Source organism: Leucoraja erinacea, chromosome 11 (genome assembly GCF_028641065.1).
Source record: "Leucoraja erinacea ecotype New England chromosome 11, Leri_hhj_1, whole genome shotgun sequence".
Lineage (NCBI taxonomy): Eukaryota > Metazoa > Chordata > Chondrichthyes > Rajiformes > Rajidae > Leucoraja > Leucoraja erinaceus.
The window spans coordinates 44,208,132-44,235,295 of record NC_073387.1 but is presented as its reverse complement, the minus strand read 5'-3'; the positions used below and the strand labels follow the sequence as shown (position 1 = coordinate 44,235,295).

The 27,164-nt window shown below is 43.7% G+C and overlaps 2 protein-coding genes across 8 annotated transcripts in view; one reads left to right on the top strand and one right to left on the bottom strand.

Annotated features, from left to right (window-relative positions):
* Positions 1 to 27,164, top strand: part of pfdn1 (prefoldin subunit 1) — a 374,815-nt gene that overhangs the window by 60,378 nt on the left and 287,273 nt on the right. The window lies entirely within an intron of this gene.
* ankhd1 (ankyrin repeat and KH domain containing 1) overlaps positions 1 to 27,164 on the bottom strand; it is a 145,481-nt gene that overhangs the window by 113,458 nt on the left and 4,859 nt on the right. For all 7 annotated transcript variants that reach the window (XM_055643106.1, XM_055643107.1, XM_055643109.1 and 4 more), the window contains exon 2: positions 5,748 to 5,901. In XM_055643106.1, the coding sequence (XP_055499081.1) occupies positions 5,748 to 5,901 (154 nt within the window). The remainder of the gene's footprint in view (positions 1 to 5,747; positions 5,902 to 27,164) is intronic.

Genomic DNA, 27,164 nt, shown 5'->3' with positions numbered 1-27,164 from the left:
GTGGGGAGTGGGAAATGCCTTACCGGGTCGCCGTGCAGTAAGCTCCGGAGCGTTGTGGCCGCGGAGCTGGGGCTGCGGGCGTCCGGCCGTGGGCGGCGCCGGTTGGAGCTCCAACCCCGGCAACTCTACCCCTGGCTGCGCAACGCTCCAAATCCAGCGCTGCCGGACGCCCGCAGCCCCAGCTCCGCGATGTTGGGAGTCGGCGGCCACAGCGCTCCGGAGCTTACTGCACGACGACCCGGTAAGGCATTGCATGCTCCCCGCCTCTCCGACCAGGTAGGGGACTAAGAATTAAAGTTTACCCCTTCACCCCCTCACCCCCCCCCTTCACATAAAAGCCCTCCAAACTAACTGACTAACATTTAAGCAATGATTTACAGATGTTTAAGTGTCTCCCCGGTCTCTGGGGAGGAGGCAGCCGCTACAGTAGTACAGACCTGGGTTGACCGTGGGTCGTTTCGGGTCAAGTTTGGCGCCAAACACGAGCTTTGGTGTGCAGACGACATCCTGGAAAAAATGTCCGGTTTTCGAAGCTTTTCGGTTTCCGGAACTCCGGATAAAAGGTTGTGCACCTGTACACCGTTTTGTTTTCTCGTTTATAACATTGCTTACAGAGTACTATGTTTACATATTCTGTTGTGCTGCTGCAGTAAGGATTTCATTGTTCAAACTAGGACGTGAGAGAATAAAACACTCTTGACTTACGTCGCTAATGTGTGGGATAGAACTAGTGTACGGGTGATTGGTGGTCGGCGTGGAGTTGGTGGGCTGATGGGCCTGTTTCCATGCTGTATCTTTAAATTAAACTAAAAACACTGGGAGTCTAAAGAAGAGTCTCAACCCAAAACGTAACCCAATTTCTTCTATCCGGAGATGCTGGCTGCTCCATGGAGTTCCCCCGCACATTTAAAGCATGAAATAGTCTGCACCCTACCATAGTTACCCAACCAGACGCAACTAAATATAAAGTAGACTAAAATGCTGGAGAAACTCAGTGGGTGAGGCAGCATCTATAGAGCAAGGGAATAGGCGACGTTTCACCCAAGCTAAACTACCCAAGCGAAATATGAGGCGCTGTTCCTCCAATTTGCGGTGGGCCTCACTCTGGCTATGGTGGAGGCCCAGGATAGAAAGGTCAGATTCGGAATGGGAGGGGGAATTGAAGTGCTGAGCCACCGAGAGATAAGGGGGTTATTGCGAACTGAGTGGAGGTGTTGTGCAAAGCGATCGCAAAGTCTCACCGAGGTTGATCATATGCTGAATAATCCAACCACATTTTTGTTTGGAAATGGAAAGAAATAATAGAAATTGCATTCATTGCAATGTGTAAAAAGAGTTGAGATACTGTATTGTAATTTTGCTGCATGTCATTGTGGTATATATCATGTCTTGATTGGTGAATATGTTTAGTTTGTGACTTTATTTGAAGCAGAAATAATATGTGAATGCTTCATTGAGCATAATTCCGACTGGTAATTACACACTTCGTCCGAGCACATTATCGCACGCGTCATGCAAACCGTCATAAATGACCACCTAAACTGTAATTTGGCAACCTAAAAAGCTGCCTTGGTTGCCCGGCTGGCATCGGAGAAAAAAAAGTTAAGTGAGAGCCCTGCTGAGCCACCAGGAGATCAGGTTGGTTAGTGCGAACTGAGCGGAGGTGTTGGGCGAAGCGATCGCCAAGCCTGCGCTTGGTCTCGCCGATGTAGAGAAGTTGACAACTGGAACAGCGGATGCAGTAGATGAGGTTGGAAGAGGTGCAGGGGAACCTCTGCCACACATGGAAAGACGTGTCACCTTGAACAGCGGATGCGGTAGAGGTTGGAGGAGGTGCAGGTGAACCTCCAATCTCATCTGTTGCATCTGATGTCTCGGGTGTCAAGTCTTTCCAGGTGAGGTGGAGGTTTACCTGCACCTCCTCCAACCTCTACCGCATCCGCTGTTCAAGGTGACACGTCTTTCCATGCATGGCAGAGGTTCCCCTGCACCTCCTCCAACCTCATCTACTGTTCCAGATGTCAACCTCTCTGCTAGGGTTAGCTCTAGGAGCATAATTACAACCTGAGCAATTATAAACACCTGTGAAGCCATGTGTCCCAAACATTATGGTGTCCTAAAATGGGGGGGGGGGGGGGGGGGGCGGGGGGACGGACTATCAATAAACATAGCTGTTATTTCTACATGGTGAAACCAAAATGTATAAAAATGCCCTTTAACAAAATCTGACAATGTGCACTTTAACCGCATGTGATTTATTTTCTATTACAAATCTAAAATTGTGTAGTACAGAGGCAAATAAATAAATGATGGGTCTTTGTCATAAACATTATGGAGGGCACTGTATACAATGCAAACCTTATTTGAAAGCTACATTTCAAACCACTGATGACAGCATTAGTCATTCCAATTAACACAATGTCCAATTAAGAGAATAGCTACAATAACAAGAGGAACAAACTTCGTGGAAAATATTGGCATTAACGAGTTTTAAATGATGCCAACTTAATTGATTTGGTGACCATTTAACACATTGTTAAAGAGAATTGTGGAAACTGATAAATCAATGAATTTCCAATTTTTAAATCATGGAATCCTACAATTCTGACTTAAAATTGTAAGATTCCATATAGTAAAAATTGTTATGTGGTTTAATTCCTCATTTTAATGTATTTTCCCCTGGAAATCTGCATGGCTCAGACAGGTTGAGGATTATGGACTATCTACAGGCAGGTGGGCCTGTTACCACACTGTGCCATTCTATGACAAAATCTGCAAACCAACTGCCTAGTGGATACACTGCCCAGTGAGCTGCCATCATGTGGTAAGAATGTAAATAGGCTAACTGAAAATTAACAGCAAATAGGTTCTCTCCTAAACAAGATCTGCACTGAATAGATGAAACATAAATGTAAGCAAATGCTAAAAAGAATGGAAAATAACTTCCACAATCTATAATTGCAATAATGTGAAGTTTTTGTGATGTATAAATCAATTCATGCAATTTGCCACTGAACTGGGTAGATTATATGGTAAATTAAAAAGGTTTGCTAAAAAAAAAAAAAAATGAATTAATGAATGGCTGATCAAAATCACCTATTTAACAAGTTCCATGGGTGAAATAAAGCAAATTGAATTTTATTTACTATGATGCACAACAGATTGGTTTTAAACTACAAAGGTGATCCTAAACACAACTTTGCAAGCATCATCATTACATCAAATTAGTATGTAGAAATATAAAAATAAAGCAGTCACAAAGATTGCAGATGAAATCATGTGCAAACAAATTATTAGAGTAACTCAGCAAGTAAGGAAGCATTTGGGGGTGGGATTCGGGTCCAGACCCTTCTTCAGAGTGGGATGGAGTAGAAAGAAGGGGGGGGGGGGGGGGGGGGGGGGTTGGGGCAAAAGGTTGAAAGGTTGATAAGTGATGGGCGGATCCAGATAAAAGGGGGGGGGGGTGAAAAGCGGAGGAGAAGATGATATGGCTGGTGGTGGGGTCCCATTGAAACGTCTTGAAATGATGTGTTAGATGCAGAGGCTGGTGGAGTGAAAGGAACAGTTCAGGGGAATTGTATTCTTGTGCTATCTGGGGGTGGGGGCTCAGACCAGGCAGCAGGAAACAGAGAAGACAGGTGTCTTGAATTTGGTGACTCGGTCCATTGTTTTGCTGACAGTTAGGGAGAGGTTGGTATTCACTTAAGTTCACAATTAAGTGTGTAGGGTCCACTTCTTTTACAGTAATTATAAATAACCAGGTTTATTGTAATATGTAACGGGAAACTGAGAATGTTTAGGACAGAGACAGATTCAACGTAACAGCAACAAAAAAAGTCTAGGCAAATCAGCTAATAGGTTAAAAATAAGGAAACGTGCATATGATAACACATTCATGCCCCTTTTAGCTCTGCTCGCCAATAGAAGCAGATAAAAAGAAATAAGTAACAAAAAATAAGTATTGCCTAGAATGTACAAAAAAAATTGCAACGTCAACTTATTTGTTAGAAACAGTTTGAATAATGTGTGCCTTTCGAAGAAATATGGAGAAAATGGCAACTACAATGTTTGACTACATTTTATTTGTATTTACAGCAGAGAACGCACAAAGATGCTGAAAATCCCAATTAACCTAATAAATCAAGAGATGGGCAATATCCAAGCACATATTTTTTTTTTTAAAGGCTGTGAAAGAGTAAAATTCACAGGATTTCCATCCCAGAATTTTAAAAGTAACTGCTCTTTTTTCAGGAGCGATGGGAAAACTACACAAGGTAGAACCAGGGAATTACAGGTTATTTGCATTAAAGGAAATTACTGGAGATTAACGATTGAGGGAACGACGGATTAAAAAAAAAAATGCTGATCAACACTTTATGCGGCAATTCCACACAGCCCTCAATTTCCTTGTGTTTCAAAAACAAATACCTCCAGCAATGTAGCCTCCACAATCCTCTGATTTAGAGAATTCCAAGAACTTACTAACCCGTGCAAAGAGATTTACAACACACCTCAGCTTTAAAATGTAACTTGTAACAAAATCCCCTCAATTGAGATTCTCCACCTGGCAAAAACATCTCAATATCTACTTTGTAATGAACCTTCGGTACCATAAGTTTCATTAAGGTCATCCTCGTTCTTCTAGATTCCAAATAATAGATATACCTTTTTAGTCATTTTAAAAGGGAAAACACACTCATCCAAGACAGCCTCAAATGCATATTATCCTTCCCAAACTACCAAAATCTAAACTGTGCAATATCAAATTTGGCAATGGCATTAAGGTAGATGGCATTCTGAGATCACAGACTGAAGCACTTAATTACACAAATATTTACAGATTAAGAAAATGGGGAAACAGTTGGCAAAAATAAATGCATACATTTTGACAATATGAATAGAATATTCTGTATATGAAAACCAGCAGATAGCCAAAGAAATGTTACGGTCTTTTAAATCTTCATGTGATGAAGTAAAGAAAATGATCGCAAAGGGTAATGGAAAGATAGTCTTGTATTCAGGGGACTAGAAAACAATGAAATGCAGTCTGCTGCAACTACTTAAAAGCTCTAGTAAAACCACAACTGGAGCATTCTAAAATTCTGGACACAAACCTATGAAACGTATACAAGGCTTTGGTGACAGTCCAGTATGGATTTATGAGAATAATAGTATGATTTCAAGGCTCAAGCCACAAAGAAAAGTTACAAAGCTGTTACAGTTACACATTCCGATGAAATTCATAGTTAAATGGATATCTAAGCAATTTTAAAATATTAGAAAACAGGGTAAATAAAGATTGGGCATCAAAGAGCAAAGCATTTCCAAATTTGAGCAATGTTTTTCAGAAGCAGGATTTAGACATTTTACACATGCAAGGGAAGGGTGGCAGAAGCTTCTTAAACTCCCACACAAACAATAAATAATGCTGTTAATTAGTAATTTAAATCTAAGATCCATAGATTTCTGTTAACCAAAGATGTGTCTTTGGGAATGAGTCACATATTGGATATGATCTTGAATGATGAACAGGCTTACGGAATAATTTTTATGACAGCAACATTTCAGGTTATCAAATTTATTCTGCTAAAATTGGTCCAAATTAAAAATCTGACCGTGAATATTTATACAATGGGTGTTGGAATTTATACATCAGAGCGTGATTTGAAAACACCGATAGCTAGAAATTAATTTTAAAAGAAACATATCTAAAAGTTTAAATGCTACAGGTATACTAACTAAAATACCTGCTGCTTCTAGCAAGGCTTCCAATCTAGCCTGTGTTTCTGGGTCCACTGTTCGTAGATCTGTTCCATCTGCAGCACTTGACAACAGTAGTTCAGAGGCTGTTTTAAGCATTGGATTATCCAGATCTTCCTGGTCCAAAATAAACGATTCAACCTGAAAAAGTTATAACCTTAAGTTAGAAAGAAAGAGATTTGCCTTTTCCAATCCTAAATTTGCTTCTAAAATGACATTTGCGGAAAGTCGAGAATGACAATAACACCAAAATGACAAAAGCAATACATGAATTTCACACGGTACAATTCAATATTAAGTTTGGCCAAATGCAAAGTTGTATAATATATTATTATCGCAGTCGCTGCCTCAAAAAGGCTGGCAGTATCATCAAAGACCCACACCATCCTGACCACACACTCTTCAAGTAGAAGGTACAGGGGCCTGAAGACTGCAACAACCAGGTTCAGGAATAGCTACTTCCCCACAACCATCAGGCTATAAAACCTGGCTCGGACAAAACTTTGATTATTAATAACCAATTATCTGTTATTTGCACTTTATCATTTTATTTATTCATGTGTGTATATATTTATATTACGGTATATGGACACATTGATCTGTTTTGTAGTAAATGCCTACTATGTTTTGTGTGCTGAAGCAAAGCAAGAATTTCATTATCCTATCAGGGGCACATGACAATAAACTCACTTGAACTATTATATGATTCACATACAGTGCATTCATACAGTGTTTTCGTCAAATATATGGAAACTAATGTCCGACTTAGGCGCCTTTTTAGGCGACTGCAGGAGACTAAGGGTCGCCACACGTTCGCGGATGGTTGCCAGTTATTTGCCTTCATGGTCGTAAGGAGTTCCCGCATTCTGGGAACTAGTCACGGCCTCATTATGATCGCCGCAAATTTTTCAACATGTTGAAAACTTAGCGGCGACCAGAATGAAGCGGCCATGGAGAGTAGCGAGAATTCTCGTGCTGTAGGTGGGTCGTCAGTGGGTCAAAGGTACACATAGGTTGTAGCCAGTGCTGACCGGTAAATTTAATTGGCTCATTGGGGAAAAAAATGTAAGCAGTAGTTTTCAGAACCAAGGATAACCGACTGGTAATGTTAATGTCTGCCGAGCTTCACAGCCGTGTATCTCTGGCTTCTTAAAAGTCGTCTCCATTTCTTCTCCCCAACCCGTCTCCTTCTACTCCCTCCCCCTCCTCTCTTTTAAGGGACCTACGTAACCCTTCCCGCACACTGTGCTTTCACCATCTTAATTACAGCGCCAACCTTCCTGTTCATCGCGGTGCGTGTCTGTATCACGTTGGCTTTGCACCATGTGAATTTCACTCAGACACCGCTCCCCCCGCTTGCCGTCCCCTGCCTGAATAACGTGTACGTGTGCGATCCAGTCTGTCAGTCGCTGTTCCAGCCGCCGGGTTTTCAGGCAACTTGACAGTCGCCTGAAAAATTGCGCAAGTAGGACAGGCCCTACTTCATGGTTTTCAAAAATATTGTTACATCTTTGCTACTTTGCTACCATAACTCGGTAATTGCTCCTTCCATCATTTCCATTTGAAATATAACTCGCACTAAGATAGCATGCTATAGCCATCAATACTTCAACAATCACTTACCATTGATCAGGTATTGCTATTTAGGATAAAATCCAAAGCAGCAACCATTTTATTAAATTCTGGGCAGAGCTTTTTTGCTCTGATGCCAGCCGGGCAACCTGGACCACTTTTTAGGTTGCCAAATGACAGTTTAGGTGGTCATTTAAGATGGCTTGCATGACGCTTGCGATAATGTGCTCGGACGAAGTGCGTAGTCACCAGTCGGAATTATGCTCAATGAAGCATTCACATATTATTTCTGCTTCAAATAAAGTCACAAACTAAACATATTCACCAATCAAGACATGAGATATACCACAATGACATGCAACAAAATTACAATACAGTACCTCAACTCATTTTACACGTTGCAATGAATGCAATTACTATTATTTATTTCCACTTCCAAATGTGGTTGGATTATTCAGCGTATGATCAACCTCGGTGAGAACAAGCAAGCACAAAAAAATTTTCACCAACAAGAATAAACCTAAACATAAAAGACCAGAGCTATCTAACACTGAGGCAACTGCCCAGATGTGTAATGCCAACAAAACACACAATTATTGCCCCATCAGTTTAATCAAATTCGGAACACCACCGAGCCAGTGCCTTAATGTGTTAAGGATGGGCATTAAGTGCTGGCAGTGCCCAGCACATCCACATTCCCAAAATGTAAAAGGAAAAATAGCAACTTTACACAAGTGTCTACTTCAGTAACACAATGAAAGCATTGGCACAAACAATTACTGCTTGCTTATAAGATGCTTAAGTATGTGATACTGTCTAACTAAATTAAGCATTAAGCAGAGTTTACCCAGCTAATAGGCTATGTTCAAGCTTTCACTTCGAACTGTCCTTGACCTCATCACTTTCACCCGTCTTCATTTTGATTCGCAACACAGGTGGCAAATCAGAAATTGCTTCGAGAATAATCAAGTAAATGGAAGGATAGGATAGAGAAATGGGTAAAGAAAGAAATGGGATTTGATCTTTATGTTTGCAGCAAGATGCCAGAAAGCATGGAACACTTCCCATAACTCAGGTGTCAATTATTAGCAAAAAGAAAACATTCACCATTGCCTTCGATGGCCTAGCGCCATTTTTAATCTATACATAAAGGACATTTGAAGGTGATGATCTTGAAACCAAAACAAATCTCATGGTCTTATGAGCAGCAGCGATTCTTGTCCTCTTATATTCTCCTTTGATCTATTCTAGACAGTCTACAGCAGACTTATCAAGGCATGAAAAGCACAACCAAGTCTCTGCAAAATCCCTCAAATTGCCTGGACAGATGTGAACTAAAGTCAGTGTTCTCTCCCAGATTAACTTTCCCAGCTATAAAGTCCTAGATATGTTGAGCAGTCCATGTTGTTCTCGTGCATGACACCAGAATTCCAAAACAATATACTCTGATGCAAGCTCTATCATGAAATAAACAGACAGAAGAGATGGTTCAAGGATGTGTAGGAAAGAACTGCAGATGTGGGTTTAAATCATAGACACAAAAAACTGGAGTAACTCAGCAGGACAGGCAGCATCTCTGGAGAGAAGGAATGGGTGACGTTTCTGGGTCGAGACCCTTCTTTAGACTGATGTCGGGGAGTGGGTGGTACAGAGATAAAATGAAGTCGGAGACAGTAATAGCCCTGTCCCACGGTACGTGTTCATTCCAAGAGCTCTCCCGAGTTTAAAAAAAAATAATCAAACTCGGGGTAAGCACGGAGAATGAACATAGCGGGTACATCGGAGCTCGGTAACGTCTCTTAGCAGCTTGTAAGGCTAACAGCGGGTACTCAAGAAGACTCGCTAATGACAGGCAAGCACGGGAAGACTCGTGAAGATTTTTCAACATGTTGAAAAATGTCCACGAGAGCCCCGAGTAGCGACGAGTGGCCATTATCGTAAATCTCCGAGTTCGAATAAGGGCAAACTCAGGAGAGCTCTTGGAATGAACTTGTACCGTGGGACGGGTTTAAGAGTGGTCAGAGAACAGGGTAGGGGAGGGGATGGAGAGAGAGGGGGAAAGCTAGAGAAGTCAATGTTCATACCACTGGGGTGTAAGTTACCCAAGCAAAATATGAGGTGCTTTACCTCCAATTTGCATTGGGCCTTAATTTTTGTTAATGTTTTGCATCTTCAATGTAACTGATTATTTTCTTACCATTTATTAATTCAAGGAATTGATAAAATGTCAGAGGAGATTGAGCGAGACAAATACCAGGCAATTATCTCTCTACCTTTGGACATTGGTATAGTCCAGAAATTTGCAGAAAATGTTATTTTTACAATATTTAATAAAAGAGAAAAAGCAGATGCTGGTCTATAATAAAGATAGACACAAACTGCTGGAGCAACTCAGCGGGTCAAGCGGCATCACTAGAGAAATGGATAGGTGATGTTTTGGGTCGGGGCCCTTCTTCAGTGATATTTTTTCAATAGTTCGCTCACCTTGGAAAATGTCCCCATGGAATTTAGAAAGGTACCATGTTATACAACAAACAAGACGACTGGATTATTCCTGCTCCCAGTTTATAGTGCCTTTTCAGGTATCGGTAAAGGCTTTAGCTGAAATTGTGCCTCACATCAAAATACCATACTTTGCAATCTCATGGAGCACCGATTTATCATAGCACTCTTGATCCTCTAGTCCACGGGTTCCCAACCTTTTTTGTCCCGTTTACCCCTGGCAACTTTAATAGCACATAACAATGTTATTTCACTTACTTATGAACTAATGATAAACAGACCAGTATACCAGAACCAAACAGTCAGTCAAAAATAAAAATTATGTACAAATCCAGAATCAACAAATTTACCCCCCTAGGTCGGCGAAATTTACCCCCTGGGGGCAAATTTCCCCTAGGTTGGGAACCCTTGCTCTCTTTCGAGGGTACTTTGCCCTTATACCTGAATATAGACATCTCCTCACGCTGTAATCTGCAATGGCAGAAAACAGGCACAAGCCCATTACCTCCCCCAATGCCACATGTTCCTGTGCTGGGGATCTGGCAGAAAACACCACTCTCGCTATTGGTGCTCTTATCCATGGCTCTGCGTCTCCTCATCTTTAACCATCAACATAGGTGCACCTCAAGGCTGCATGCTTAGCTCCCTGCTCTACTCTCCTTACACCAAGGACTATGTGGCTAAGTTCAGCTCTAATGCCATCTATAAATTCTCCAATGACACGATGATTTAGCCAAATCATGGGTAGTGACAAGTCAGTACATAGGGGATAGATAGAACACCTGATTGAGTGGTGCCACAACAATAATCTCTCGCTAACAGCAACAAAAGCAAGAGATGAATCATACTTTCAGAAAGGGGAAGTCAACTAGTTTTTACTGATGGGTTGGTGATGGAGAGAGTTAATAGTTTCACATGGTACACAAAAATGCTGGAGAAACTCAGCAGGTGCAGCAGCATCTATGGAGCAAAGGCAATAGGCAACGTTTCGGGCCGAAACCCTTCTTCAGACTCATTCTGTGGTATCTGAAGTTTCAAATTCCTATCCTGGGCCCAGTAAATAGATTCCGTCACAAAAAAGCATGCCAGCTCTTCAATTTTCTTAGAAGTTTAAAGAGATTTGGCATATGACTGAATACTCTTAAACATCTACAGATGCACTTGAGAAATTATCCTGACTGGTTGCATCAGAGCAATCCAACAACTCTGGAAGCAAAATAGGCTGTAGAGTGGTTGACTCAGCCTAGCCCTCAGACATAGTCCATCAAAGAAAGTATCTAGGAGAAACAATTAACTGCAGAGGAAGGTTTATAAAGTATCAACATGGCGCACTGCCTTCAGAAGACACCATCTATATTCAAGGATGCATACCATGTAGGCAATGCCTTCTTCTCACTGCTTTATCAAGCAGTAGACACAGAAGCCTGAAGTTGCACACCAACAGGTTCAGGAACCAGCCTGTTCAGGAACAGCTACTTTCCTGCAACAGGTTTTTGAACGAACCTACAAAACTCTAATTCTACCTCAGCAACAGAACCACCTTTTTTACTAACATGCCCTTTTCCCCAATTGTGTTTTTGCACTTGTGCTTTGATGCTTTTGTTTTTTTTGCAGTCTCTGTTGCGACTATCTTATAGAATGTTTAATTTATGCAGGATTTAGGTAACATTTATTTATTATGTGGTATCTGAGTTTATGTGCCTGTAATGCTGCTGCAAGATTTTCATTTTACCTGTACCTCATGGTACTTATGCATACGACACTAAACATCACTAGACTTGGAAAGCTGCTTATGCGGATGGGTGAGCCAGGCGGCATTGATGCAATGGTTTTATACATGGTCCAAGCAACACTAGCATGGTAACTGTAGGCAATTGCTGCAACACTGGTGGTACCATGCCCAATAGCCTGTGAACACTTTTGAAATTGTTCCGATAGGGAAATCACCAGTCTGGCAAGTGCTGTAGTGAGTGAGAAAGTAGCTTTCAAAGGGAAATGGTATTGCTCTGAGATCTGCAACAGACAATGGACTGAATGGGCTGTGTTGTAAGGAAATAGAAGTTAACACAAACTCCATTAGTGCTATCATTCCTGGTTGAGTTTCCTATGCCTTTATATGTAGGGAATTTAGACTACACATCACATAGCAATGGCCATTTAATCCTACAATTGGGCATTACCAAATGAATTAATTTCTAAAGGTAAAACTAGTAATTAAATAAGACATTTGACCTGCACATTGGATGTTAGCTTCTACTATTGGCAAACTGCCAAAAAGTCACATGTGATAAAAAAAAGTTCCCAAAAAGAAATGTAATATGATAGTTTGAATATTAGCAATTAAGAATGCAATGCAAGTAAATTCAATTTACTTACAAATAAACAAGAATTAGTAGACCATTTGGTGCTTCACTATTTAATAAGATCATCATGACAGATCTGATCGTAATCTCATCTCTGTATTTCCAACCACCCACAGCAACATTTCACCCCTTATAAATTATCAATCTCGGCTTCCAAGGCATTTGAGGAAGAGCTCCAAAGCCTTCAGTCCTCAGGAAAATAGTCTCTTATCTGTCTTTAACAAAAAAAAAGTTAACCTCCATTCCAGACTTTCTACACAAAAAGACTTTTCACATCCACTCTGTCAAAACCATCAGAATCTCGTATACTACAATCAAGTTGCCTCTTATTATAGTGCATACAATTAGCTTGTACCATTTTCCCTCATAAGAGAACCATTTCAACTAGATCCTTCTGCATTACTAAGCAGTAACCTTTTACAATTTAAATATGCATTTTTTTCTTGCCAAAATAGACAATTAGACAATTAGGCTTTTTATTCAAGCAATTTGCATGAATTGTAAATAGGAAAGGCCCTGCATCAATCTCTCCAGCACACTACTCATAACCTGATATCGACTTGGGCATCAAATCCAGACATGGCAAAAATCACAGCCCAGCAAGTTATTTCCTATTTGATTAATATTTCTAGAATGTTCCATCTTATTTAATCTTTCTAAGTCTTATATACAAATCCTTTATCTTAAACAAAATGTACAAATTCTTTGATCATCCAAAATGTTCTTACTCTGCCATCTTACTCTTCTTCCTTACTGTAACAGCCAGGTGCTAGGCTCTGATCAGCTGCCCTTTAAACACTCCCACACCAGATGTGAATTTACCCAACAACCTCCTCCAATTTTCTCTCCCAAGCTGCTACCTAATAATGCTGCAACTTGCTTTATCCCATTTTGGTGTCTTCCCTCAAGGTCCAGGCTCATCCTGATCCATAACCATCTTCAAACATATGGAATTGTGATCACTAGAGCCAGGATGTTTAGGCACTAAAAATCTCTGAAATAGGCAGGCAAAAAGGCATAAACAAATTCCAAAAAGGCACGTAAAATGCATAAAAAGGCATTTATTTCCACCACCAAAATATGGTTACATTTAATAATATAAAGGTATACTACATTAAATGACCAAAGTTGCCTGGTTGCACATAATTACTAGCATTTTTTCAAATTATCTGGTGTTAAAATATGCCGTCTGTCAGACAGAATATGCTTCAGTTGTGAAAAACCTCTTTCCACCCCAGCTGAGGTCACTGGTGCATACTCGAAACAAGCTACAGACTATATTCATGTCAATATCTTGTACATTACAACTACCTTTGAGAACTTTAGCTATGTTTTGTATTTCTTCAAGATCTTTGTTAGCTAAACTCACTCTCACATTGTCCTTGTATGTTTTTACCTGCAGCGCCAAGAACTTTACGAATATCATCAGTTACTTTGTTGAAAGCCTGCAAGTTATGTTTTGCCACGTTTCTCAAGGGAAGTGATAGCTAGTGGGGAGTTTGCAAAATTGGAAGCAATAAACACAAGAGGGACTTTTTTCTGCATGATTTCACTGACGATCCTTCTTCTTCAAAGCAGCTTCTTCAAAACAGTTGATGATTTATTTTATCTTTTCAAAATTTGCAGCAGAGTACAGCAGAGACCCATGTATCCCACCTAATCAAAACGGGCTGAGAAGGTAGCAGAATCTCGGGTGCCATTTCCTTGAACAACTGCACACATAACAGTACTTTGAGGAAGATTTTCTTGACATTGGAAGTTAGGTGATCGACATTTGGAAACAAGCTACGTATGTGCTTGGCAATACTATGAAGTCCTTGAGCTAAGCGTGTCAAATGCAACATTTTGGGGAATAAAATTTCAAGTCTCTTTCCATTACTAATTCCAACATTTGAAATACAATGATGAATGCAGGACTTTGTTTTCGGAACTTGGTACAATGTACCTACTCAATGCATAACCAGTTTAACATTTGAAGTTAACCAATTCCACTTCATCTTTCATTCAGAATTAAAATAATCGCTTTCAAATTTTAGGTAAAGAATCAGATTGTTGTATATCATGAAGAATGCCAAGGTAGAAATGCCATAATTAAACATAGCATTTTCAGCTATTGCGAATTCAATTAAAACCCGAGCTGAACTGAATAGTAATTTAACACCAACATACCAATTACATTGACTTCCTTTAATACAATATGCTTCCCAATTTATCAAGTTATTTAATGCTCAGCATTCTTGAGTGCATCACAAATACTCAATGTATCAAGCATGGACAAAAATTGAATTCCATGCCCAATGTTAAGCATTTAGCAATCTATTTTACTAATCTTTCAAATCACTCTCAAAGATAATCAAACTGAAATGCCAACCTCATTTCTCTCTCCATTAATGTCAAACTGTTATCAGGAACTGAACCAACCTACCGCAACTAGAGAGCAGTTCTGAACCACTATCAACCTAATTGGAGACCCTCAGACTATCTGTGATTGGGCTTTACTGGCTTCAGATTGCACTAAACATTATTTACATTAGTCCCTTTATCATGTTTCTGTACAATGAATTGCTCAATTGTAATTGTGTATTGTCTTTCCGCTGACTGGTTAGCATGCAACAAAAGCTTTTCACTGTACCTTGGTACACGTGACAATAAACTAAAATATCTAACTAGGCTATTTTCATAGACACAAAATGCTAGAGTAACTCAGGACAGGCAGCATCTCTGGAGAGAAGGAATGTGTGACGCTTCAGGTCGAGATCCTTCTTCAGACTTATGTCAGAGGAGTAGGCAGTACAGAGATAAACTGTAGTCAGTGACAGTAAGACTGGTCGGAGAACTGGGAAGGGGGAAGGGATGGAGGGAGAGGGAAAGGCTACTTGAAGTTAAGAGAAGTCAATGTTCATACTGTTCGGGTGTAAGGGGCCCAAGCGAAATACGAGGTGCTTTTCCTCCAATTTGCATTGGGCCTCACTCTGACAATGGAGGCGGCCCAGGACAGAAAGGTCAGTGTGGGAATGGAAGGAGGGCTTAATGTGTTGAGCAACCGGGAGATCAGGTAGGTTTAGGCAGACTGATCGGAGGTGTTCAGCGAAACGATTGCCGAGCCTGCGCTTGGTCTTGCCAATATACAGGAGTTCATGCAAGGAACAGCGGATATAGTAGATAAAGTTGGAGGAGGTGCAAGTGAACTTCTGCCTCACCTGAAAAGAACGTCGGGGTGCTTGGACGGAGTTGAGGGGGGAGGTATAGGGACACGTGTTGCATCGCCTGCGTTTGCAGGGGAAAGTACCTAGGGAGGGGGTGGTTTGAGTGGGATGGGACAAGATGACCAGGGAGTTGTGGAGGGAAGTGTCAATAGACAATAGGTGCAGGAGCAGGCCATTCGGCCCTTCGAGCCAGCACCGCCATTCAATGTGATCATGGCTGATCAGCCCCAATCAGTACCCCGTTCCTGCCTTCACCCCATATCCCCTGACTCTGCTATTTTTAAGAGCCCTATCTAGCTCTCCCTTGAAAGCATCCAGAGAACCTGCCTCCACCGCCCTCCGAGGCAGAGAATTCCACAGACTCACCACTCTCTGTGAGAAAAAGTGTTTCCTCGTCTCAGTTCTAAATGGCTTACTCCTTATTCTTAAACTGTGGCTCCTGGTTCTGGACTCCCCAACATCAGGAACATGTTTCCTGCCTCTAGCGTGTCCAAGCCTTAACAATCTTATATGTTTCAATGAGATTCCCTCTCATCCTTCTAAACTCCAGAGTGTACAAGCCCAGCTGCTCCATTCTCTCAGCATACGCCAGTCCTGCCATCCCAGGAATTAACCTTGTAAACCTACGCTGCACTCCCTCAATAGCAAGAATGTCCTTCCTCAAATTAGGGTACCAAAACTGCACACAATACTCCAGGTGTATCTCACTAGAGCTCTGTACAACTGCAGAGGGACCACTTTGCTCCTATATTCGATTCCTCTTGTTATAAAGACCAACATGCCATTCACTTTCATCACTTCCTGCTGTACCTGCATGCTTACTTTCATAGACTGATGTACAAGGACCCCCAGGACCCGTTGTACTTCTCCTTTTCCCAACTTGACATAATTTCTCTGTGGAAAGATGTGTAGATGGATAGATGCGACTCATAGTGGGATCCCAATGGTGGTGGAGAAAATGTTGGAGGATTATGTGATGTATGTGACAGCTGGTGGGGTGGAAGGCGAGAACAAAGGAGACTGTCCTTGTTACGAATGGGGGGAGGGGGACCAAAAACGGAGCATCAAGATATTGAGGAGATCCTCGTAAGGGCCTCATCTATAATGGAAGTGGGGAACCCCCGTTCCCTAAAGAACGAGGACATCTCCAATGACCTGGTATAGAACACCTTATTTTGGACGCAAATGCGGCGTAGACGGAGGAAATGGGAGTAGGGAGATAGTGTCTTTACAGGAAGCAGGGTGGGAAGAAGTGTAGTCCAGATAGCTCTGGGATTCAGTAGGTTTGTAGTAGATGTCAGTCGACAGTCTGTCTCCTGGATGGAGACGGAGAGATCAAGTCTGTCTCTTGTGGTGGAGAATTTACATGATTTTGTTTCTCATATTTGGATTCAGCTGTTACAACTCAAAAGGCAATTCATGTTATTTTAAAGGAATCTAATTGCTCCAGTTCCACTACTGCCCTCCAAACTTTCACTCAAATGCCTAATCAATGCTCTTTTGAAAGCCCTGATTGAGTCCATTTACACCAACCTCAGTTGCTCAAGATTAATTACTATCCATTATTATCCACTATTCAAATGTTTCTCACATCCCTTTCCTGTACAGACCAATAATTTTAATGTGCTTGCTCCAGTTCTCACCCTATCCACCAACAGAAACAGCTCTCCGCATTTAACCAAACGTATAATCCACAACACACATTAACACGTCTAAATTTGCAGCTGAAATTCCTCATTCCAGGAATCAGTCTCCTAATATTTGCTGGAATTTTTGCTGAAATTTCCAATGGGTTCGCATCCTTCTTAAAGAGACAGTTCTCAATTTGTGGCATGACCAATATTTTACAAAATGTTTAAGTATAAATCATGTTACTGGATTTTTTTTTCCTTTAAAGAGGAGCTCAAAGAAACAAAACTGAACCAAAAAAAATAAATTCACAATCTGTTCAAGAGAAAACAAAATTCAGTGGGGTAAATGTATTAAATAAATGAAATGCCAAATGATCTTAAAAAATTGGCTGTGTTGTATTTGATCTGGCTTGCCACCTGTTCTCACTCTGCATACTATTCCCACAGCAACTTATTCTCTGCAGTTCCACAAGTCCAATCAAGCTCGAGAATTCTCTGCCAACACCATCCCGAGCAGTAAAAAGGTCTCGGGCAGAAAATCCTGATGCAAAGCCTCTGGGCAGTCCGATTGGCATTTAGACAGCTCAACAGCTTATATGGACAGATTTTTAATGCACTTAAAAGTACAATTTGAAACCATTTTTAAATTTAGGTAAACTGAGGAAAATCAAATAGTTTCAATCACAATTGGCAATCCCATTCAAAATTAAGAGTTCTGTTCTACATGTTACTGTTTCTGAAGTGCATTTTAGCCTTTCAACTTGGCTGTGCTGACATCAGGCCTCCGACTCATCGCTGACTTCTGCTCTTGAACATACGAACATGGAAATCAGAGACAAGCTGACCTTCAATGAGAACCACAAAAAACAATTCTCCATGACGTCACCAGCAAGTATGTTTCAGATGATTAGTTTAGCTCACTTGATAAACTCACATAATAATATAATAATAATAATATATTTTATTGTCATTGCACGTCAGTGCAACGAGATTTAGTATGCAGCTTCCAACCGATGTAAAAGAAAAGTAAAATAAATAAATAAGCTGTGTGACGTGACCATCCGTGGGAGACAGTCTGGGGGAGGTGGGGGGCACTCAGCAGGGCCGGTTCAGAGCCGCTATAGCTCTGGGAATAAAGCTGTTTCTGAGTCTCGAGGTTCGGGCGTAGAAGGCCTTGTAACGTCTGCCGGAGGGAAGTAGTTCAAATTGTCCGTTACAAGGGTGTGATTAGTCTTTATGGATGCTGACGGCCTTCCTGAGGCACCATGTGTGGAAGATGCCCTCCAAGGCTGGTAGCTGTGTCCCAATGATCCTCTGCACTCTGTGGACGACGCGCTGAAGAGCTCTCCTCTCCGCCTCCGTGCAGCTGAGATACCATACAGAGATGCAATACGTTAATATGCTCTCTGTGGTGCAGCAGTAGAACATTGTCAGCAGCTGTTGGGGCAGACCAGTCTTTTTTAATGTCCTCAGGAAAAACAGTCATTGCTGTGCCTTCTTGACCAGCGCAGCGGTGTTGGTGGACCATGTGAGGTCCTCTGAAATGTGAGTGCCCAGAAACTTAAAGCTGGACACTCTCTCCACACTTTCCCCGTAAATGGAGATTGGGGCGTATTCTCCATTATGGGACCTCCTGAATTCAATAATCAGCTCCTTGGTCTTGGAGGTGTTGAGTGACAAGTTGTTACGTGCGCACCAGTCCGCCAGGTTCTGCACCTCCGCTCTGTATTTTGTTTCATCACCGTTGGTGATCAGCCCAATCACTGTTGTGTCGTCAGCAAACTTCACGTGGTGTTGGTGTCGAATGCAGGAACACAGTCGTGAGTTAAGAGGGAGTAGAGCATGGGGCTTAGTACACAGCCCTGTGGTGTGCCGGTGCTCAGGGTGATTGTGGAGGACAGGTGCGGGGCCCAGTCTCACTGCCTGCGGTCGCTCCGTCAGAAAGTTCAGGATCCAATAGCATATCGGCGAGCTGAGGCCTAGCTGGTGGAGTTTTGTGGTGAGCTTGGTGGGGATGACCGTATTGAATGCAGAGCTAGTCAATGAAGAGCATCCTCACATTTGGATAGGATCACAATAGGTTGCATGCATTAGCAGGCTACACAGTGAAGTTGGGCAGCATTGCTGGTACGCATCCCTTCCAGACGAGCTCAAAGCATTATATACTCCCTTTGCGCAGAAGGCAAGCTGGTTTGTGAAAAGACACCGCTTGTCCCGACTGCCTCAGGAGCACCTGTAGTCACTGTACACAATACAGTTATTGTCATAGATGCCAGATTGGCCACCCCCATCGTGAACATGTGGAAACCAACTGGCCTGGATGGAGTCTCTAGCCACGCACACAGAACCAGAGGTGATCTTTATCTGAAAAATGGTCTCAATCCAAAACTATCCATCCCATTAATAGATGCTGCCTAACCTCCCGAGTTCCTCCAGCACTTTGTATTTTGCTTTAACCTCTCGCCATTCCATTCTGCGGTTTCCACCTGCTTTAAGACCACTATTATCCTAGTGCCAAAAATAGCAAGGTCGCATGCCTTACTTAATGACCACCATCCCGCAGCTATGACATCCACCATCCTTAACTGGTTTAAGAGGCTGGTCATGGTGCACATTATCTCCAGCCTCCCAAGCAACTCTGTCCACTGCAATTTTCCTAGCATCGCAATAGATCCACAGTACATTTCATCTCTGTAGTGCATTGATTATAGCTCCAACTTCCAACACTATAATCAAAACAAAACTCATCTCCAAACTTCCAGACCTCAATGTCAGCAACTCACTCTGCAAATAGTTTCTCAATTTACTGAGCTTTCGATCACAACCAGTAAGAATAGGCTACAAAACATCCCATACAGTAATTCTCAACACCAGTGCCCCACAAGGATGCTCACAAACTCCATTTACAAGTTTGGAGATGACAGCACCATAGTGAGCCGGATCTTGAATGATAACAGTACCTGAAGGAGATCAAAAGCTTGGTAATATGGTGTCCAGACCACAACGTCTTGCTCAATGTGATGAAGGAACTGGTCATTGACTTACGAAATGGATGAATGAAACACACACACCCCAGTCAGCATCAATGGTACTGAAGTGTAGATGATTCAGAACTTCAAGTTCCCTTGTATAAATCTTCAATAATTTTATCCAGTCCAACCACATCGGCACGAGAGCCAATAAAGTACACCTCTATATATCCAACAACTCTTACTGATTTCTATGGATATATCATAGAAACCATCCTATCAGGATGCAAAGCAACTTGGTTTGACCAACATCGCAAGAAACTGCAGTGTTGCAGATCCTGCCCAGCCCATCACACAATCCACGCACCCACTACGTTCACCTTTCCCCACCACAGCTCCATCTACAATTCACACAGAGAAACAATCTACATTATCAAGGACCACTCACAAACTGGTCAAGCCCTCTCCTCCTCTATCCTGTTAGGCAGAAAATACAAAGCTTGAAAGCACATACCACCGAACTCAGAAACAGCTTCTTCCGCACTATTATCAGATGACTGAACAGACCCATCATAAACTATGGGTGTCACCCAATCTTCCAGCGCACTTTATTGCCCTTACACTTTTTTATCTGCAGTTTCTCTGGAGCTTTAACACTACATTCTGGTACACACTGGTTATCTTTCCTCTTTACTGTACCTTTTGTACCTGTATAATGCTTGACTGTACTGCAGTATGTTATGTTTTGACTGAATAGCACACAAAACAATTTTTTTTTGCTGTAGCTCAGGTCACAAGACAACAATAAACCAATACCAACTCAAGCTCCACTCCAAGATTCAGGCTGCAAAACAGAAACAATATATTTTTGTAGTTTTGTTTGGAATACTGCAACAAACTGGTGTACCATACTATGCTTGGATAGACATTGAAGTACAAGAGAGAGCTTTATTCTTGGCCATTTCTCTCAGAGAACCTCAGCAGAACAAAATTCAATCATTCAATTGGTGGGCCCAATTTGGCTGCAATCAGAATACTTAAATTAAATTTTACAGAACCAATAATGCATAAAGTTACAGCCGAAGAACATGTGTAATGTTAAATTCAATCTCCCATCTCTGGTAAAATGCCATCCCAATTACAACAGAAATAACCATAATATTTGCCACTTTGGTGAAATCATTACAGAATGTAAAATTGCTTAATGTTCCGACCCTTGAACAGTATGCATGCTTGAGCAAGATTCAAATGTTCAATTTTGCTAAACAGCTTTGCACTACACCCAACTATTTTGTCACATGACTACTTGGAGAAGTGGTGGGAAGAAAAACTATTGTAACATGCACTGTTGTAGTATTAGAATAGAGATATTTACATGCACCAAGTGACAGTTTAGGCATACATCCAGATTCAGTTAGCGAGTTACATGGGACTGAAATGCCCTTCGGCCCAACTCATCCACATTGATCTAGATGCTTAACTGAGCTAGCCTCATTTGCCTGTATTATTAGGCCCATGTTGCTTTACATCTTTCCTATCATTGTATTGGTAGTATTGTGGTTTTTTTCATTAAATCAAATTGGATACAACATTGATAAATTTGGGGGCATTATTGCACTACGCTGGTCAAATTGTTTATAATACGATTTCAATTTGACAATATAGACAATAGATGCAGGAGTAGGCCATTCGGCCCCACGAGCCAGCACCACCATTTAATGTGATCATGGCTGTTCATCCACAATCAGTACCCCATTCCTGCCTTCTCCCCATATCACTTGACGTCATTATATTTAAGAACTGTCTAGCTCTGTCTTGAAAGCATCCAGAGAACCAGCCTCCACCGCCCTGAGGCAGAGAATTTCAGACTCACAACTCTCTGTGTAAAAGTTTTTCCTCAACTCCGTTCTAAATGGCTTACGCAGAGCTGCCAAATTTTGTCAGAGCATTTCAGTATTCTAGTACCTGAAAATCAGTATTTTGCTGAGGGAATCAGTATTTTTACGCGGTGCCATTTTGCTGAATTTTTTTTTTTTTTTAATTTGCGGTCATACCCATGTAAGAGTTCAAGAATGCATAAGTTGTTTATTGTGTATTTGTAATACAGTTTATTGTGTGTTATATGTCATAGCTGCTTTCTTACATCTCTCTCTCTGTGTGTTGGTTGCAGCCATCGTCTGCTTGGTGAGGGAAACAGTTCGGTGATTGGTCGCAACGCCCTTCGGAGACTGCGCCTGATTGGCCGCCGAGTTACAGCGCATTATGTGATTGGACACAATGCCCTTGGAGACAGTGGCTGATTGGATGGGAGGAGACCGATTTGTTGATTGGATGAGAATTTTAAGGAAAGCTAGTTGGTGATTGGACGCAACCCACTTGGAGACAGCGGTTGATTGGCCACCAAATAATCGGGCACAAAAAATTGACAAATAGAAAAACAAAAACAAAAAAATCGGAATTCAGATTTAAATTGGAAGAATATCATGTCTGATCTGCAGTTCCTTCCTATTGAAGAAGAACCCTGGCCCAAAACAACTCCTAATTCATTCCCTCCACAGATGCCGCCTAGCCCGCTGAGTTCCTCCAGCACTATGTGTTTTTTATTTAACTCTTGAATTTGAAGATAGACATAAAGCTGGAGTAACTTAGGGGACAGGGGGGGGGAGAAGAGAGGGGGGGGGGGGGGAGAAGAGGGGGGGGGGGGGGGGGAGAAGAGGGGGGGGGGGGGAGAAGGAGAAGGGGGGGGGGGGAGAAGAGGGGGGGGGGGGGGGGGAGGGTGTTACGGGTGGAGGTGGTATATTGACGAAACACGGGTACCGAGAGAGTGGGGGGGGGGGGGGGGGGGGGAGAGGGGGGGGGGGGGAAGGGGGGGGGGGGGGGGGAGGGGGGGGGGGGGGGGTGGGGGGGGGGGGGGGAAGGGGGGGGGGGGAGAGGGGGGGGGGGGGGGGGGGGGGGGGGGGGGGGGGGGGGGGGGGAGGGGGGGGGGGGGGGGGGGTGGGGGAGGGGGGGGGGGGAGGAGGGGGGGGGGGGGAGGGGGGGGGGGGGGAGAAGGGGGGGGGGGGGGGGGGGGGGAGCAGGGAAGGGGGGGGGGGAGAAGGGGGGGGGGAGAAGGGGGGGGGGGAAGGGGGGGGGGGAGAAGGGGGGGGGGGAGAAGGGGGGGGGGGAGAAGGGGGGGGGGGGAGAAGGGGGGGGGGGAGACGGGGGGGGGGGGGAGAAGGAGGGGGGGGAGAAGGGGGGGGGGAGAGAAGGGGGGGGGGAGAAGAGGGGGGGGGAGAAGAAGGGGGGGGGAGAAGAGGGGGGGGGAGAGAAGAGGGGGGGGAGAAGAGGGGGGGGGGAGGGGGGGAGGGGGGGGGAGAAGAGGGGGGGGGAGAGAAGAGGGGGGGGAGAAGAGGGGGGGGAGAAGAGGGGGGGGAGAAGAGGGGGGGGAGAAGAGGGGGGGAGGAGGGGGGGAGAAGAGGGGGGGGGGAGAAGAGGGGGGGGAGAAGGGGGGGGGAGGAAAGAGGGGGGGAGAAGAGGGGGGGGGGGGAAGGGGGGGGGGAGAAGAGGGGGGGGAGAAGAGGGGGGGGAGAAGAGGGGGGGGAGAAGAGGGGGGGGAGAAGAGGGGGGGGAGAAGAGGGGGGGGGGAGAAGAGAGGGGGGGGGAGAAGAGGGGGGGGAGAAGAGGGGGGGGAGAAGAGGGGGGGGAGAAGAGGGGGGGGAGAAGACGGGGGGGGGAGAAGAGGGCGGGGGGGAGAAGAGGGGGGGGGGGAGAAGAGGGGGGGGAGAAGAGGGGGGGGAGAAGAGGGGGGGGAGAAGAGGGGGGGGAGAAGAGGGGGGGGAGAGAGGGGGGGGAGAAGAGGGGGGGGAGAAGAGGGGGGGAGAGAAGAGGGGGGGGAGAAGAGGGGGGGGGAGAAGAGGGGGGGGAGAAGAGGGGGGGGAGAAGAGGGGGGGGAGAAGAGGGGGGGGAGGAGCAGAGGGGGGGGGAGAAGAAGGGGGGGGGAGAAGAGGGGGGGGAGAAGAGGGGGGGGGGAGGGGGGAGGAGGAGGGGGGGGAGAAGAGGGGGGGGAGAGAGAGGGGGGGGGGAGAAGAGGGGGGGGAGGAGAAGAGGGGGGGGAGAGAGGGGGGGGAGAAGAGGGGGGGGGGAGAAGAGGGGGGGGAGAAGAGGGGGGGAGAGAAGAGGGGGGGGGAGAAGAGGGGGGGGAGAAGAGGGGGGGGAGGAGGGGGGGAAGAAGAGGGGGGGGGGAGAAGAGGGGGGGGAGAGAAGCGGGGGGGGAGAGAAGAGGGGGGGGAGAAGAGGGGGGGGGAAGAGGGGGGGGGAGAGAGGGGGGGAGGGGGGGGGGAGAAGAGGGGGGGGGAGAAGAGGGGGGGGGAGAAAGAGGGGGGGGAGGAGAGGGGGGGGGAGAAGGGGGGGGAGAAGAGGGGGGGCGGAGGAGGGAGGGGGGGGGGAGAAGAGGGGGGGGGAGAAGGGGGGGGGGGGGGAGAAGAGGGGGGGAGGTTCTTCTTCGTTTTGTTAACACAAAAAAACAACAAATGAAGCATTTTTGAAAATTTCAGGAAATACCATCAAATTCCAGGAAATTTGGGATTCTATTTAAGGAAAAAAAAATGTTGAGTTTTGGAGGCACTGCGCACATATCTGATCTGCCATTCAATAATATGCACTCCAACTTCATTCATTCATACCATTTCAATATATGCCAAATCTTATACTGCGATATGCTGACATGGAGAGAGTGCTGACATGAATAGAGAAGTGGTTGGCAGACAGGAAACAAAGAGTAGGGATTAACGGGTCCCTTTCAGAATGGCAGGCAGTGACAAGTGGGGTACCGCAAAGCACGGTGCTTGGACCAAAGCTATTTACAATGATTTGGATGAAGGGATTCAAAGTAACATTAGCAAATTTGCAGATGACACAAAGCTGGGTGGCAGTGTGAACTCTGAGGAGGATGCTATGAGAATGCAGGGTGACTTGGACAGGTTGGGGGAGTGGGCAGATGCATGGCAGATGAAGTTTAATGCGGATAAATGTGAAGTTATCCACTTTGGTAGCAAAAACAGGAAGGCAGATTACTATCTAAATGGCGTCAAGTTGGGAAAAGGGGAAGTACAACGAGATCTGGGGGTCCTTGTACATCAGTCTATGAAAGTAAGCATGCAGGTTTAGCAGGCAGTGATGAAAGCGAATGGCATGTTGGCCTTTATAACAAGAGGAATCGAATATAGGAGCAAAGAGGTCCTTCTGCAGTTGTACAGAGCCCTAGTGAGACCAGACCTGGAGTATTGTGTGCAGTTTTGGTCCCTTAATTTCAGGAAGGCCATTCTTGCTATTGAGGGAGTGCAGCGTAGGTTTACAAGATTAATTCCCGGGATGGCAGGACTGTCATATGCTGAGAGAATGGGGCAGCTGGGCTTGTACACTCTGGAGTTGAGAAGGATGAGAGGGTTTCTCATTGAAACATATAAGATTGTTAAGGGCTTGGACACGCTAGAGGCAGGAAACATGTTCCCAATGTTGGGGGAGTCCAGAACCAGGGGCCACAGTTTAAGAATAAGGAGTAAGCCATTTAGAACAGAGATGAGGAAACACTTTTTCTCACAGAGAGTGGTGAGTCTGTGGAATTCTCTGGCTTAGAGGGCGGTGGAGGACGGTTCTCTGGATGCTTTCGAGAGAGAGCTAGATAGGGCTCTTAACAATAGCAGAGTCAGGGGATATGGGGAGAAGCCAGGAACGGGGTACTGATTGGGGATGATCAGCCATGATCACACTGGCTCGAAGGGCCAAATGGCCTGCTCCTGCACCTATTGTCTATTGATATCTTACTGTGATCAGCTATGATCACGTTGAATGGCGGTGTTGGTTCGAACGGCCAAATAGCCTAATCCTGCACCGATTGTCTATTGATATTTGAAACTAAATTAGACAGAATTTTTTTCATAAGTATTTTCTAAATCTGCAGGAAAGAACTGCAGATGCTGGTTTAAACCAAAGATAGACACAAAAATGTATATCCAGAGATGCTGCCTGTCCCGCTGAGTTACTCCAGCTTTTCATGTCTATCTTAAGTATTTTCTAACCCCTTTAGAATGGCCTCTTTCTTATATGGGAACTTGTCTCAGGTTCACTTGGGAAATGTTTCTCCTATACCTATTAATTTATTTCAAAACAAACAGGAAAAAAAGCCACTTTTTTTAGACTATTTGTTTTAAAGAACAGACTGATTTCGGTAATGTCTCCTGATAATCCAATCCTTGTAGTCTGGTAATATTCTGATGAATCTAGACTATATTTATGTAAATCCAAATAGATCTTACTGCAGGATTCCCAGGCTACACACAATCCTCAAGATTTGGATTAACCACATTAAAGCTTGCTACACAACTTGGAAGTCTAACAATACATTTGGCCACTTTCATTTTCTTTGAAATCTAAGTTGGACATTTTGGCCACTGTGCACATGACTACAAAATGTTCATGGGCCTCCAAAGGTCCAAGCTTTTCACCATCTTCAAGTTATTTCATTTTGGCCCATAATTATGTCGAAATTCATCTGCCTCCTCACTTAATCTTTCACTGTTTCTTTGTAATTTTATGAATGTATTGTACTTGTCACACTGCCAATCTTTCCATCATCAGCGACCTAGATGTATGATGCTCTTATTAAGCATCAGGAGAGTACTTTGTTTACTTGGAAAATCTTTACTACTCATAATAAACAGCATTTCAAGAAAACCGTACCAATTGATATTTTAAAAGGGGAAGAGTAATTCTAAGCTTCAATCGGCACCAAGATGAACATGAATAACCTTAACATATTGATGTCTTTGCCAGAAACAATTGCATAATACAATAAATCTTTACAGTTAAAATTAAAAAAAGTCAAAACTGTACTCCAGACTAACGCCAAAGGAAGAGACATTAGGATAGGTAATCTTTCAAATTTTTCAAAAGTGACGATTTTAAGGAGTCTGAAAGAGGAGTTGAAAAGCAGAGAGTCAAGGAGGAAAATCTAGAACAGTGACAGAAAGGATTGCCATTCAGGATAGGGTGAACAAAAGCAGGGAAACAATAAACCAAGTGATCAAAAAAATAATTTAATGAGGCTCTTAAAAATGAGCAATTTAATCTAGCAACTGAATTCCAGAATTAAGGTCACATGACAAAAATTATGTCATCGATAAT